Source organism: Charadrius vociferus, unplaced genomic scaffold, assembly GCF_000708025.1.
Source record: "Charadrius vociferus isolate BGI_N301 unplaced genomic scaffold, ASM70802v2 scaffold472, whole genome shotgun sequence".
Lineage (NCBI taxonomy): Eukaryota > Metazoa > Chordata > Aves > Charadriiformes > Charadriidae > Charadrius > Charadrius vociferus.
In genome coordinates this window covers 1,690,694-1,703,861 of record NW_009647735.1, presented here as the reverse complement: position 1 = coordinate 1,703,861, position 13,168 = coordinate 1,690,694, and the positions used below count along the sequence as shown (strand labels likewise).

General features: G+C 34.4%; 1 protein-coding gene across 1 annotated transcript in view; it reads left to right on the top strand.

Annotated features, from left to right (window-relative positions):
• CHM (choroideremia (Rab escort protein 1)) overlaps nt 1–13,168 on the top strand; it is an 87,307-nt gene that overhangs the window by 32,218 nt on the left and 41,921 nt on the right. The window contains exons 3-5 of the mRNA XM_009881776.1: nt 6,771–6,843; nt 8,009–8,133; nt 12,417–12,792. Coding sequence (XP_009880078.1) covers nt 6,771–6,843; nt 8,009–8,133; nt 12,417–12,792 — 574 coding nt within the window. The remainder of the gene's footprint in view (nt 1–6,770; nt 6,844–8,008; nt 8,134–12,416; nt 12,793–13,168) is intronic.

The following is a 13,168-nucleotide window of genomic DNA, read 5'->3' as shown; positions in this document are numbered from 1 at the left end:
AAAATCTCATCTTAATGAATCTTCAGGCACTATAGACTACTCTCAGAACCTATGGAAAATTCCTAGAAACTGCAAGGAAAAAAAACCTCCTTAAATGGGCTAATATTCTAGTATTTTATGTCACAATGGAATAGTACACAGCAAGGCAGTATTTGATGCTCCATATTTAATGTAACTAGTGATTCGGTTGAAGCAAAGGCAGCTCTTAAGATTGGTAGAATTTTAAAGAAATACGCAACTACATAGTAGTGACACTGAAGTTACTATAAAGACCGCATGCATAATGTATAAGGGTATGTTAATGTCAAACATTTTGGTACCTTAATTCTTAAATTAGCTATTAGATTGCTAACCAATATATTAAAAGCTTTATCTGTAATAATAGTCTGTAATAATAGTTAGCCACTGGAACTTTTTTTTTTTTTAATCCATGCCTATTTTTAGTTATGATGAAGAGCATTTCAGAAAACTTACAGAAGCAGGCAATTAGAACCGTGGAATACAGATTTTGTTTATTACTGTTTTCACTTAAATATGCTCATTTACATTCACACATGCTTTTGTTTTTATGATGAAAATGAAGGCTTCCACATTTGATTCCTTTCTCCCGTGGAGTTATTTTCTAACTCTGGTGCAGGCTAAGGTCAGGGGAAGGTATTCTTAACCAAGGTGTTCTTCACTTATATTAATAGTTGTCATTTTAATTTCTGTACGTGGTCACCGAGTCATGGTCTAGAATCCATATCTTGGCAAAAAAAATAGAAATGTTTATACTGTAGAGCCCCTTCCCCATAAATAGGGAAGCATTTCAAGCCATCTGCTTTTCGTGTTTAATACTCTTGCAAAAAAAGCCTACAGAAACCAACTGAAAACCCCCACCCTGATGCCATTTGAATTTCAAGTGAAGAGTTAAGTCTAGAAAGCTTGCCAAGATTCATCTGATTTAAAACATTTTAATTTTATCTGCTATATGTCTAGTTTAATATACTATTTTCTAGATGAATTTTCAAATTTCATTTTACTGAGGTAACAGTATAATTGAAAATTCATCAACAAAAAAATCTGTTTATATTCAGAATATTGCTTTTTAACAATATATGTTGTTCCCTTCTTTAAGAATCATGAGTTTAAATTTTTTTCAGAGTATAAGAAAATAAGGTTTGTGTTTACTGAAATGCTTGTTTAGCTTGTGTTAGGTATGCTATTTTGATTAATCTTTTGTTCTCTACAAAGGTCTGAGTTAAGTTAGGACAAGGTATAGAAAACATATATGGATAAAGTCTTTGTTTGCAGTTTGCTTGTACTCATTAGCTTGTGTACATCATTTTATTACTTTTGATCTCCAGCCATGTTTACTTTTATCATAATATACTGCATAGGTGATTATAGAAGATAGTTTTGAAGTGGCCTGCTATAAAATACTAAGTTCTAAGTTTGATGTATAAACACTGTCCCAGCATCACCATCAACAGTAGCTAATCTTATTCAAAATAGTCACTTCACTGCAGTGTTGCCATAAATTCCTGTAGACGGATTTTAAACTAAAGTTAGCTTCTGCCAAATAGTAATTGAAGGAGCTCTATTTCTCTGTGCCAGCTATCTGTCTCAATAAACATAAAATCTGTGGTTCTTTTCAGGGAGCTACATTTACTGTAGATATTAATGAGCTGTTGACATGTGAAATTTCAAGGATATTTGTTATGTGATTTAGAAAAGTAATTTGCAATTTAAAATGTGGAGATTGGCACTTAGTTTAAACTTGCAGTTGCTGAAGAAAGGTAGATCAAGACTAAGAGTTGATTACTTGAAGTGAATATACTTCCCATGCTAATTGTTCATATGCATAGGACTTTCTCTTGATGGCTCGTCATGTTTTCTACTTTTGGTCATTTGTTTATTTGCTTCTTATATATCTATAGAATTATGTACTAGTTTGGTCACTGAGGATGGGGTAGTTAAGAGGTGAGATATGTTTAGCTACGTCTTGTACTTGATGTTCAGCATCTAGAATACAGCATTTGTAGACTATAGTTTTATTGTCTACATCCTTCCTCATTGACTTACTTATCTTTCCATGTAGAGTTTAATTCAAAGGCAAAGGAGTGCCAAGATGCAGGATTTTAACTCTTTTGTGCCCAGTTTGCTCTGTGTGCTTCTCATGTCTTGCTTCTTCACCGTTATCTTTCTTATGTTTTGACCTCACTTTGACTGTTCCGTGTGTCCAAAATTCTGTTTTATTTGAGTGTCCAAAAGCATGCTGGGCACCCCTCCTGTACCCCCGTCACCAAGATACCTGCTTTTGCAATTTGTTTCACTTCTTGCTGGACAATCTGTCTCACTTTTTTCAGAACTTATAAAATGCATAAAGTAATACAACCCGTGTCTTCGTGTAGCTGTCTTTTTGAGCTTTAACTTCTGTGAAGTGAGGTTGCTGTGTAAGTACAGCAGCCAGAGAAGGAGAAGATTGCTTCTCAAAGCAGGTCAATTTCTTGCAAGAAAAACAGAGGAATTATTTAACTTTTGGTAAGGAAACGTAGGCAAAAATTTTTAAGTCTGGTGTCTTTTGACGTTTTTTGAAAAATTTGGTTTTATTTTTATTTTGTCTAGGATTTGATCTCCTAGCAAAGGTATTAGAAAGTAAAACATGGTCTCAGCTGGTCCATGGTGATTACCTTTGGCCATGTTCATATCCCAGGATATGATGTAATGTAGTACAAGTGACTGCCACCACTAACCTTTTATTGAGCTGAATGATCTCAAGAGCTGTTTGGGTTAAGTCCTTCCTCTTGGAAGGCAAGAAAGCTTAGTCCACTTCTCATGCTCCAAAACACAATTACTATGCCAGAATGGGAATTTTTAATACAGGTGACTGTGTACTTAGTAGGTAGCATGTGAAACTTTATGGGTTTGAAACATAAGTCATTTTGTGTTCAGATCCTTAAAATCAATGTGGCAGTACCTTCCTTTGCAAAAGACAGCTAGTCTGATGATTCGAGACTTCTTTCTGAAAGATCAAATGCAGAACAGACACATACAGGCAGCTCTTGGGAGCAATCATGAGGCATCAGCAGCTTTTCTTCAGACATCACCAGCTTTGACTGTTATACCGTGGCTGTTACGACATAACACTGAGAAGGGCAATCTTCTTAGCAGGCATAGTCCATGAAATACTTTTTCTGTTCTTACTTATGTTTTACTTGTGTGTATTGTGCTTTCAGAAGTGTTCAATCCTCAAATTGCAGTCTGTCTTCAAAAGGACATGTTAGATATGCTCTTGGTTCTTATGCCAAGAATGTTAATTAGTTGGAAACAATTTTCAATTTCAGTGTTCTGGACTGGGATTTGCTAATTCTTTCAAAGAGTTTGAAGAAAAAATGGTGTTAGTAACTGAGAAAAAAATCACAAACTAATTTAAGAGAAGAGAGAATTAAGCTTTTTGCAGAGGTAAAACTGTACGTGGGCTACATTTCCAAAACTTTGCAAAAATGGCTTTCGCAGATCTGCCATTAGCTCTGAACTACATATTTGACGTTTGAAAAATTTGAAAAAACCTAAAAGCAGCAGTATTTTAATTCATATGAAAATCCAGGTGATACAGGAGAAGTTCTGAGCAACTATCATCTAGGAAATAATGTATGGTAGAAAAAGAAAACATCTGAACTCTAACTAACTTAGTAGAAAAAATAATTTCTAACTCTGCTGTTACACCTTCAAAATGTTTCATGTTCTTACTTAGAGGATAATTGAATTATAACCCCAATAAAGGGAGAGAATATCCATCTCTGTAGCTTGCTAATATAGCAAGAGAAGAGAGGAGATAAGTCCTTGAGATTTTGGGACAATATTTTAGTTTTAATTAGGCTTTGATCTTGACTATTACTTTAAGGAATTCCTTGGTTCATCTTCCGGGCAATTATAACAAAAATATTTGGTTACAAAGGTCTCCTAATTGTAAAACCATTGGTCAGCTCTTTTCAGAATTTCTCTTCCAAAGTTTTGACTAAAAACTTTGCTCATTGTGTCAGTAATCATTCCCGGTCTACCTTCTTTCTCATCTAAAAGATGAGAAAATTAAGCAATCATGATTCATCATGTAATGCAGGGTAAACTAATTAAAATTCTGGGGGAAAAAAATCTGGAAGTTGATGCTTCAAGAGAAGATTAATCTTTGTGGTGGTATAGCATAATTTGGGAAAGGTGCTCAGATGCCAGAGGAAAGGAAGGACAGCTGCGATTCATTTGCCATTTGAGAAAGTCCATACTGTCTTCTCAAAACTGATTGAGCTTCAGCACAGCATTATAGAGTGCTTTGTTGAAAAGATTGATTCACGTTGACCGTGGTTAAAAAGAAAAGCACTTTCAAAGGAAAATCTACCTGATGAACAGAGGAGTGTTTACATCAAAGGTGTCTGACAGCTCACAAATAAAACTTTTGTAACTTTCTGTGAAAATAACATGTTCATTTCTCTTACTGAAAATTTTCATTTTAAATATTCTAAATATGCATAAATTTATATTGGTATAGATTCAAGAAATCCGGTCCTATTTTAGGCAGGTGTTTTCTGCGATTGCTCTGATCAATGGCCTTGCTTGCTCTGACAGCCAGATTGTATTCCATATTCAAGGAAACTTGAAACTAAAGCAGCGGATTCCCTTAAAAATCATGGCTGTGTTTTTTGGAAATCCCAGAAGTGACAGATAATATATGGATTTTCAACTTTTTGTTCAGGGGAATCTTAAGAAGAAGCAAGAAATTAACCTGCACCATTGACAGCTAAAACAAACTTAATAATTATCATTGCATGCAACTATCAGTTACTGTTTTGCAAATTGAAATCTGACAGAATCAGGCATTTAATATATTTAATCCTCATTGCTTTGTATCACATATCACATCAAACAGCAGTACTTTTTAAGCCTCACCCATGTTATTCGCATAATGAGGTAAGTATGAACTCCTTTTTATAGATGGTTGGAGTTTCTGGTTGGTAATGGGTCCGCAGATGGAGCTCTTCTGCTTAGAGTATCCAAATTGCAGGGTAGACTACCTGTGTTCTCTTACAGACCCAGTCCTCCCAGTTCATGGCCTTAAACACCATGTTCTATTGTTGAAGCCACCTTTATTCTGCAGATGCTGGATTTTGTTGTCTTTGCAAAAGATGTCCTATTTATGTTCTTCACTGTTGCCTTGCAGTAGCTGAAAGACTTTTTTAGGTCAGTTTCTAGTCAGGAGCAATTAGGCATTGTTTAGCAGACATCTGTCCTTCATATGCTAAGTAAGCAACATGGTATAGAGCATCACCCTCTGGTAAAGGGGCTGACACTCTTAATGAAGTCTTTGTCAGTGCAGATAAGCCTTGTCAAAACCAGCCCATCTTAAAACAGTGGAATCAAACCTGAATTTAATTTTTCACTTTTTCACTTTTATCACACTTACCTCTACAATTTAAAAGCAGAGGAGGTTATCATAAGATTTTAAGTTCATTTAATTTAGCAGTCTTCGCATTATTCTGTAAAATGCAAAACCCATCTTCCTCCCGAAATGCGTGTGGGCTGGGTTTTTTTTTTTCTGTGTGTGTATGCAATAACATTAGGTATCCATTCAGGAGGGTATTTTTTATATCTTTCACGCTTTTGGAGTGCCAGCATACAGTGCCAGAAAACAGAGTTAAATCCTGAAATGACTTTTTTATTTTGCAAGAACTAGTGATTTTTTTTAAATGTAATTGCTCTATTATTTTTCCTGTCAGAGTTGTTAAATATTTAAGATGTGGTATGCGTGGTCACAAAAGCTAATTAATCCAACTGATGTTTAGAGAAATGTTGATAGAAAAATTAAAAAAGGGAGAGCAGAGGCTGTCTTCGATTAACAGCAGAACTATTAATTTTCTGTGATTTAAAAGAAGTAAACTAATATTTTCAAGGCAGAAGGTGGTAAATATAAACTGAAGAATACTCGGGGAGTTATGATCATTTTGTACAAATCAATTCCTTTGGCTCCACCTACAGTATATGCCGTTTAATAAGAATTTTGCCAGAGCATCGTAACAGTCTATAATAAGTGTAATCTGTTCTGTAATTAGTAGATAAACTATCGAGTGAACTTTCCTTTATTTGACATAATGGATAAGAGAGACGTGGTTTCTACTGTCTGGACCCAGTTTTGGTTTACTTAACCCTCCCTTGCATATCCACCTCTTGAAGCACTGTTAGTTTAGACATGGCATGCAATACAATTATGTTAACTTCCAAATCAGCTTCAGTCACAAGCGGTATAGCTGTGCTCACGTGACAAAGCTTTTAGGTCCTGCCAGAACCTGAAACTGTGAAGTGTGGTACAGACGCAAAAAACCTGAACTGGCTTTTTCGAGAACTCAGTTGAAACTGGCAGACTTGTTGGCTTCGCTCCACACTAAGGAAAGATGTCTATAGTGATGTACGTGTTTGAGTTAGAGATGTAGAGTCAGTCGTGGCCAAGAAACAACATGATCTGTATTTTCCCTTTACTCATAGTATCCCACGTGCTTTTCTCAGCTTTATTCATTTTATCCTCCAAATAACTTGATTTTGGACTATAGTCTATGTGGTCAGAGATGCATAGAAATGATTGAAAATGGAAATCTTTAATCTCATTAAGAGTTGTGAAATATTACACCACTTTTTATATTCTGCATCTGTAAAATCTGTTACATAAAATATTTTGAATGTCTCAAACTTGATTGTGTTTTCTGTCCATCAAGTTTCATTGTTGGTTTGTCGTTTTTTTTCAGGAGAAATTACTATGGTGGAAACTGGGCCAGCTTTAGTTTTTCGGGATTATTGTCCTGGATTAAAGAAAATCAGGTAAAAATTAGCCAAATGACTTCTAACGTTCTTTAATGTTAAATCTTGGTTGTTTGAGTAATTTATTATGCGACAAATTATCACAATGCTTTTTCTCTTTGGTAATTTGACAGGTCAAAGACCTTACTACTTTCCATCTTTACTGGTTAAGAATTATCCATCTGGGCTAGCGTTCTAAGACTCTGATATGTCTGGTTTATTATTATCTGAGAGCAAACAGTCTAGTGCTCAGTCATACTTTTTGAGTTCTTGAATTTATGTAGAAACAACTACACTATTGTTTTGCTTACTTTCCCAGCACCTTCTGTAAATGATAATCTGGTCTTTTCCATTTCCTGTTTGATTATTTTCTACTCTCTGATGTTTCAGTCCCTTTTGTTTTTCTTGCATACTTTCAGCTGATTCTTCTTAACTGTGAGAAAGGTGGATCCTTCCATTGAAATGACCTGTAACCAGGAGAAAAAGATTAATGTTGATAGTGTATTTTTCAGTGACCAAAGTTTATCTAATTCACGACAGTCCACTAGAAATCTTCTGAAGAGGATATTTATTTAGGAGATTGAGCACTTGGGCTATATTAGCAAATGGATGTTCATATTATTTACTGAAGCATTATGAGCCTGTTGGTCCGTAAAAGATGGAACTTTTTCAGTTCAGTCTCATGCCTATTTATTGCATAGTGCTACCTTCTGGCGTAATCAGTCGAGTTGCTCAATGTCAGAACTTAATATTGTCAGGGTTCTGTTATATGATTTAGAGATTCCTGGGTGGACAGATTAATATAATACCCAAATCACTGTATTTTTTCATGTGGCCTCTGTTCAAAGAATTTTGTCACAAAATTTGGAACTAACCTGGCTGTGGCAAACCTGTCTTTTAGTGATTGTATTCAAAATTATATTCAACTCTACTAAAACTTGTATTTCATTTAACACTGTGTTTTCAAATTACTAGAGCTAGTAATGTAGATGTTCACATGCTATAATAAAGTAACCAGCTCTAACTAATTTAACTTAAAAAATATGAATAGAAAAATCGTTAAAACAGTTAAGATTATTCTTTTTTTTAATATAAGATGGTACAACAAGTTAGGACTCTTAGAGATTTATAGTTCAAGAGCAGCTAGCACTGTACAAAATGTAAATTTATAATTGTTCTTTTTAAGCAAAAGACGGATATCGATGATGAATGTGAAGACTGGCGAAAACTGATCCTTGAGAACGAAGAAGTTATTTCTCTTAGCAAGAAGGATAAAACTATTCAACACATAGAAGATTTCTGTTTTGGCGAGTAAGTATAAATATAGAAATATACAAATAATTTCACATGCCCAGAGGTAAATAATCATTTTGTCATTTTGGCTTCAAGCATTTCACTACGCTATCACATTGCACGTTCTCTCAAAAGTAACCGTGAGCTCTGAAATGTTCTTAAGGTCCTGGTGCTTTTGTTGAAATCACTTGCACTTCATTAAAACTAACTGATCTTTCTTAAACAATCTTATCTCGATGCAATATAATGTGTTGGCCAACTTTGTGAGTTTGTAATTTACTTCTGGTAGAAAATGGAAGTGGTGTGTTTGCAGGTATTATTAGTAGTACGTAGTTATGCACTACCTTCTATTAAATTTTTCCATTTGTAATTTGGCTAAAAGCTGCTCTTCTCATAGTAAAAAGTTAAACTCATAAGTACATGTACAATGAAATAAGTACACAAGAAAAGGAACACAAATGGATAGTACTACTGTAGCTGTATAATACTTAATTGTGCTAAAATGTTAAAGTAATATTTGCCCTCGTTTTTATATTCAGTGGATCTAAATTACTCATTAGACAGTGCTTACTCATGATGGTTTAGAAGGAATTGCATGGTAAAAGGCTCATGGTAATACACTAACAGCCTTTTTGGGCTGTCACCTTCTTCCTGTTTTTGAAGTAAGGTTACTTAGCTCTTATTTTATGTACAACATGCAAAGAATACGTGCTTAGTTTGAAATACACACATTGACTTTTCAGAGTATTTGTTGTAGAAGAAGATGAGGAATAGTATACCATTTTAGGACTAAGTATGTGATAAACATCTTTTAGTTAGGTATTTGTAGAGGTATGTCTGCATTAGCAGAAGTTAATAATACAAATTGTTTGTTTAGATTTTTAAACAAAAGTATGATACTTTGTTATCTATAAGCCATGCAGAAGGTCAGCTTTTCACAATGTCATATTATAGAAAATCAAGGAACATCTAAAGGTAGCCTTGTGAAGCAGTAATGTTGAATAGCTCGTAAGCATAGTAATAATGAATGGAAATTGTGTGGGCCTCAGTTGAAAACTGAACCAGTTCTTTGTGTTTATTTATCGTTTTTGTCTTTTGAATTTTGCACTGAAATGAATTTTTTGCACTGTTCTGAATTCCTGAAAGGTTCTTTGAGATAGTTATGTAAGTTTAACCTTGAATCCCTTAGATAACATCATATGTAGCTGAATGAAACATTGACAGATATTCATATAGAAACGTGTATTTCTTTCTGTAAACATCATAGGTAAGAAAAAAAAAAAAGGTATGAATTATAGTAATACAGTCCAAAGGTTACAGACTCAGTATATTCCAGAGTTGTATATTGCACAGTAATGACTGTAGACTGTATTGCAGATAAAATGTTATGCTTGTTTTAAAGCAATATCACTTGAATATTATAATTGTAATCCTGTTGCTATAAAAAATACTGTTCAGAATCAGTATTAAATCAGGTTAAAGGTTTCATACTCTGTTAACTTTGCATATGATTTTCCGAAACGGATGTGATATTGACTGATGGCCGGCTCAAAAATGAGTCCCCTAGCACCAAGATTTCACACTTCGTAGAAGTGAGCATTAAACTTGAGTCAGGACAAAATAGAATAGAAGATTGCACTTTTAAGCATTTAACTTAGCCTGGCAGTACCATGATGTCTTGATTATCATGAAAAAAACCCCACAAGGAAGAATGGTAAGATTAATGAACCTAGCAAAGAAAAAGTTTTCCAAAATAACTTAAAACTTCATGAGAGAGTCAATTATTGTGTTTCTGACAATTTACACATTCTGGCTAGATTCTGTTGGTTTTGCTTAACTTTTATAACTCCTATGAAGTAACCATTAAACATTTATTTTGAAAGAATAAACAGCTGGGTAGCAGTATAATATACACAGTGCAAATCTTAAATGAATGGCCTTAGAACAAAGTGCATCCATCAAAGGAAAGAATACTGTGTCTACAACAAGCTGTATTGAAAAAAGGCAAATGGCTGAAAAATAAATAGTGAACACCTGTGCTGAATAAATTAACCAGCTGGTTGGCAATTTTTCATTTGACCTATCTGAAGGGGTTGCTGTTACAAGGCATTAATAAGACACATTCATTTTAAGATATTCCTTTGTTAGTTCCATTAATTGATGAATGGTGGAAGATAATATTCTAAATTTACACAACAATTTGTCTGCAGATGTATTATTTTTTTCTGAATTAGGAGAAAAATTGTCTGTACAAAAGTTCAGTTTGAGTGATTTTTATAGACAGTTCTTACATTATTCAGGGATATTTGTTCCTATAGGAAGGATGTCATGAATTTAGATTATATACAGTTTCTAGGCTTTCATTATAAAATGTGTAGAGCTGCAAATCATGCAGATTTACATATTCATTAATGGGAATTGAATAGAGATTTAAAAGATGTAAATGTAACATTTCTGTTACACTGCTTTTCAGAGTTATATAGAAGAAAGACAATGTATCGTAAATCCAATTTTTATTTTGATTTAAAAAGTAATAATCAAGTATGTTTAAAATGAGATTGAGCTTGGGAGAAGGTAGAAAGAAAACTTGCCTCTGAATTATTGTGTTATATAAAGCTTTAGGATGGGTTTAAGAAAAGCTTCATTCTTATTCTTAGTTACTGCACTAATGGCAACAGCTTTTGCAGTTTTCACAAACACTCTGTTCCAAATTCCGAAAAAACCCCAAACAAAATCCCCAAAACCAGAAATCCAAACAGAATTCCCAAATTTAATTGACTTTCAGTTGTATTTTTAGTAGAGATTGCTTTTTTTAAAAAACATTTGACAAAGTACTTATCTTGCTTTGATATTTTATAGTTATTTAATGCTTGCAGTCTGAAGGAAAAAGACATAATTAATGTACAGAAACAGACTTCTTTCATTAGTGCTTCCTTTTAGCAGTTCCTCTATTTCCCAGGGCAGTATTTTACCCCATTCACGAGTAAGTGCTTCCTGGTGGCTGTGCACAAGATGAGAGACTTATTCCTAACTCTTATTTTCATGAGTCCATATGAGCTCCCTGAGTTCGTAAGTGAGGAGTGACTTTTAAAGGATGCAGGGGTTTTGTTCCCTCTTTTAACTTAACCCTACCCCCTGCTTCCATCTGTGAGGCTACAGATGTATGAGGGAACATTTTTGTATGTACACTGAATAATTCCTTGCTGTTCAGTGAATTTTAACCATCCTGTTAGTTATTGAAATTTTGTACTGTATGTTTGCAGGTCACCTTTAAAATCATAGTTCATTAGTTTTCAGCCAAGATTAAATTGTTTATTCAGTGCATTAATGGCTTGTGGTATAAAGATAAAAAGATAGTGTGAAATTATTGCTGAACTCCTTTCACTTAAAATGACATTGATTTGATTCATCTCAGCTGGTAGTATAAACTAAAATTCTAAGTTCAAAAGTGCTAGTTTCTAAGGTAGATGTCATTGAAGTTCAAGATAAAAAGAGTATATGAGATTAAAAGTGGAGGTCTGCTTTATAAGAGGAATTTTAAAGAATTGTGTCGTGAAAAGGAAACGGGCCATACAGAGTCAATGCTGTGTGGTAATGTCCCTGCTTTTGACTGGCTGCCTTCATCTACTGTGCACAAATTTGTAATGGTTGCATAAAAATGAAATTGCTACATGAGGGAACTTTGTTCTGTACGGCTGTTACTCGAACAATGAGTTAGAATGCAGGTTGAAATAGTAATCTGAAAGTTTTACTTAAACTTCAGGTCAAAATTGCATGCTTCTCTTACAGAGTTGCTATAATAACAGATGCAAAATAGTCTTGGTTGTATAAAGCAATTCTGTTTTCTTCAGTGAGTTTGTTTTTTAAAATATCTGAGCTTAATGACTTTAATGCATTTTTGTACTTTAGTTTCAAAGGGTTTTTTTTAATCCACACGAAAACCTAATCAAATTGCTTTACTGTTTCTGTTTTAAAATATTATATTTCTTTTGTTTATGTAGCTGTGTATTGTGCTTCACCATGAGAGTTTTGATTTTCATTTTAAGCTTATTCCCTCTTTTGAGTCCGCGTAAAATAAGAACCTCAATTTTGGTGGACTTTTTATCTCTGCAGTAAAATAGTCCTCTTGAATTATATCTTTGCAGTCAAAAAAACAGAATTCTTTAGTGGGTGGTACACCTGATTTGGCCAGGATAAAGAAATTCTAATACTTTTCATAGAAACGCTGGAGGTGCCATTCTGGCACTAACTCAAAACTTTAAACAAGTTTTTAAGACTTTTCCCCTTGTGTTTTTAATCAGTCAGAATTCAGCTGAAGATGTTGAAGAAGCTGGTGCCTTGCCAAAGCTGCCTGTCTTTGGAGCCTCTGGTGCTGAGGGGGTTGCTCGGGAATCGGAAAAAGAGTGCCCGCCAGTGGAGAGTGCCTTACTGGAGGTGGAGAGCCGGGAGCCAGAAAAGGCTACAGGCAGTGAGCCAGCAAGCGCAACGGAAGGGAATGATGCAGAAGTAGCCTCTGAGGATGAAAGTTCTCATAGTACAGCTTTAGGCGAGTCCACTCTGGAATTGGGAAAAACTGAAGCCGCACCCTCAGAAAATTCTGCCCAAGAACCACAGAAAATTACATATTCCCAAATTGTTAGAGAAGGCAGAAGGTTTAATATTGATTTAGTTTCCAAGGTAGGAACTGAAGGACTCTCTTCATACAAGTACATTTACTTTGCTTAAAGTGCTGAATTTTTAAAAAAATCTTTACTGTTGAAGAGGGCTGACACCGTGCCTTTGAGGCAAAAAAGACACTGTTGAGAAGTAAGCAAGAATTAGTACCCTTAAAACAAATGAGCTATTTCATATGTGCTCTTTAGTGTTTGTTTATAGTCAAAGAGACCATAAAGCATAGCTCAAAAATGTCCATAAAAGTAAATTTCCTGAAATTTAGCCCTTAAGTAATGCTTGCAAAATTGCTCTTTTAGCGTAGCAAAAGTAAACAAATAAAGCAAAAGCAAACCAGTAAAATCAATCTATATGCAGATCATTGATGTTTTTGAAATGAAAA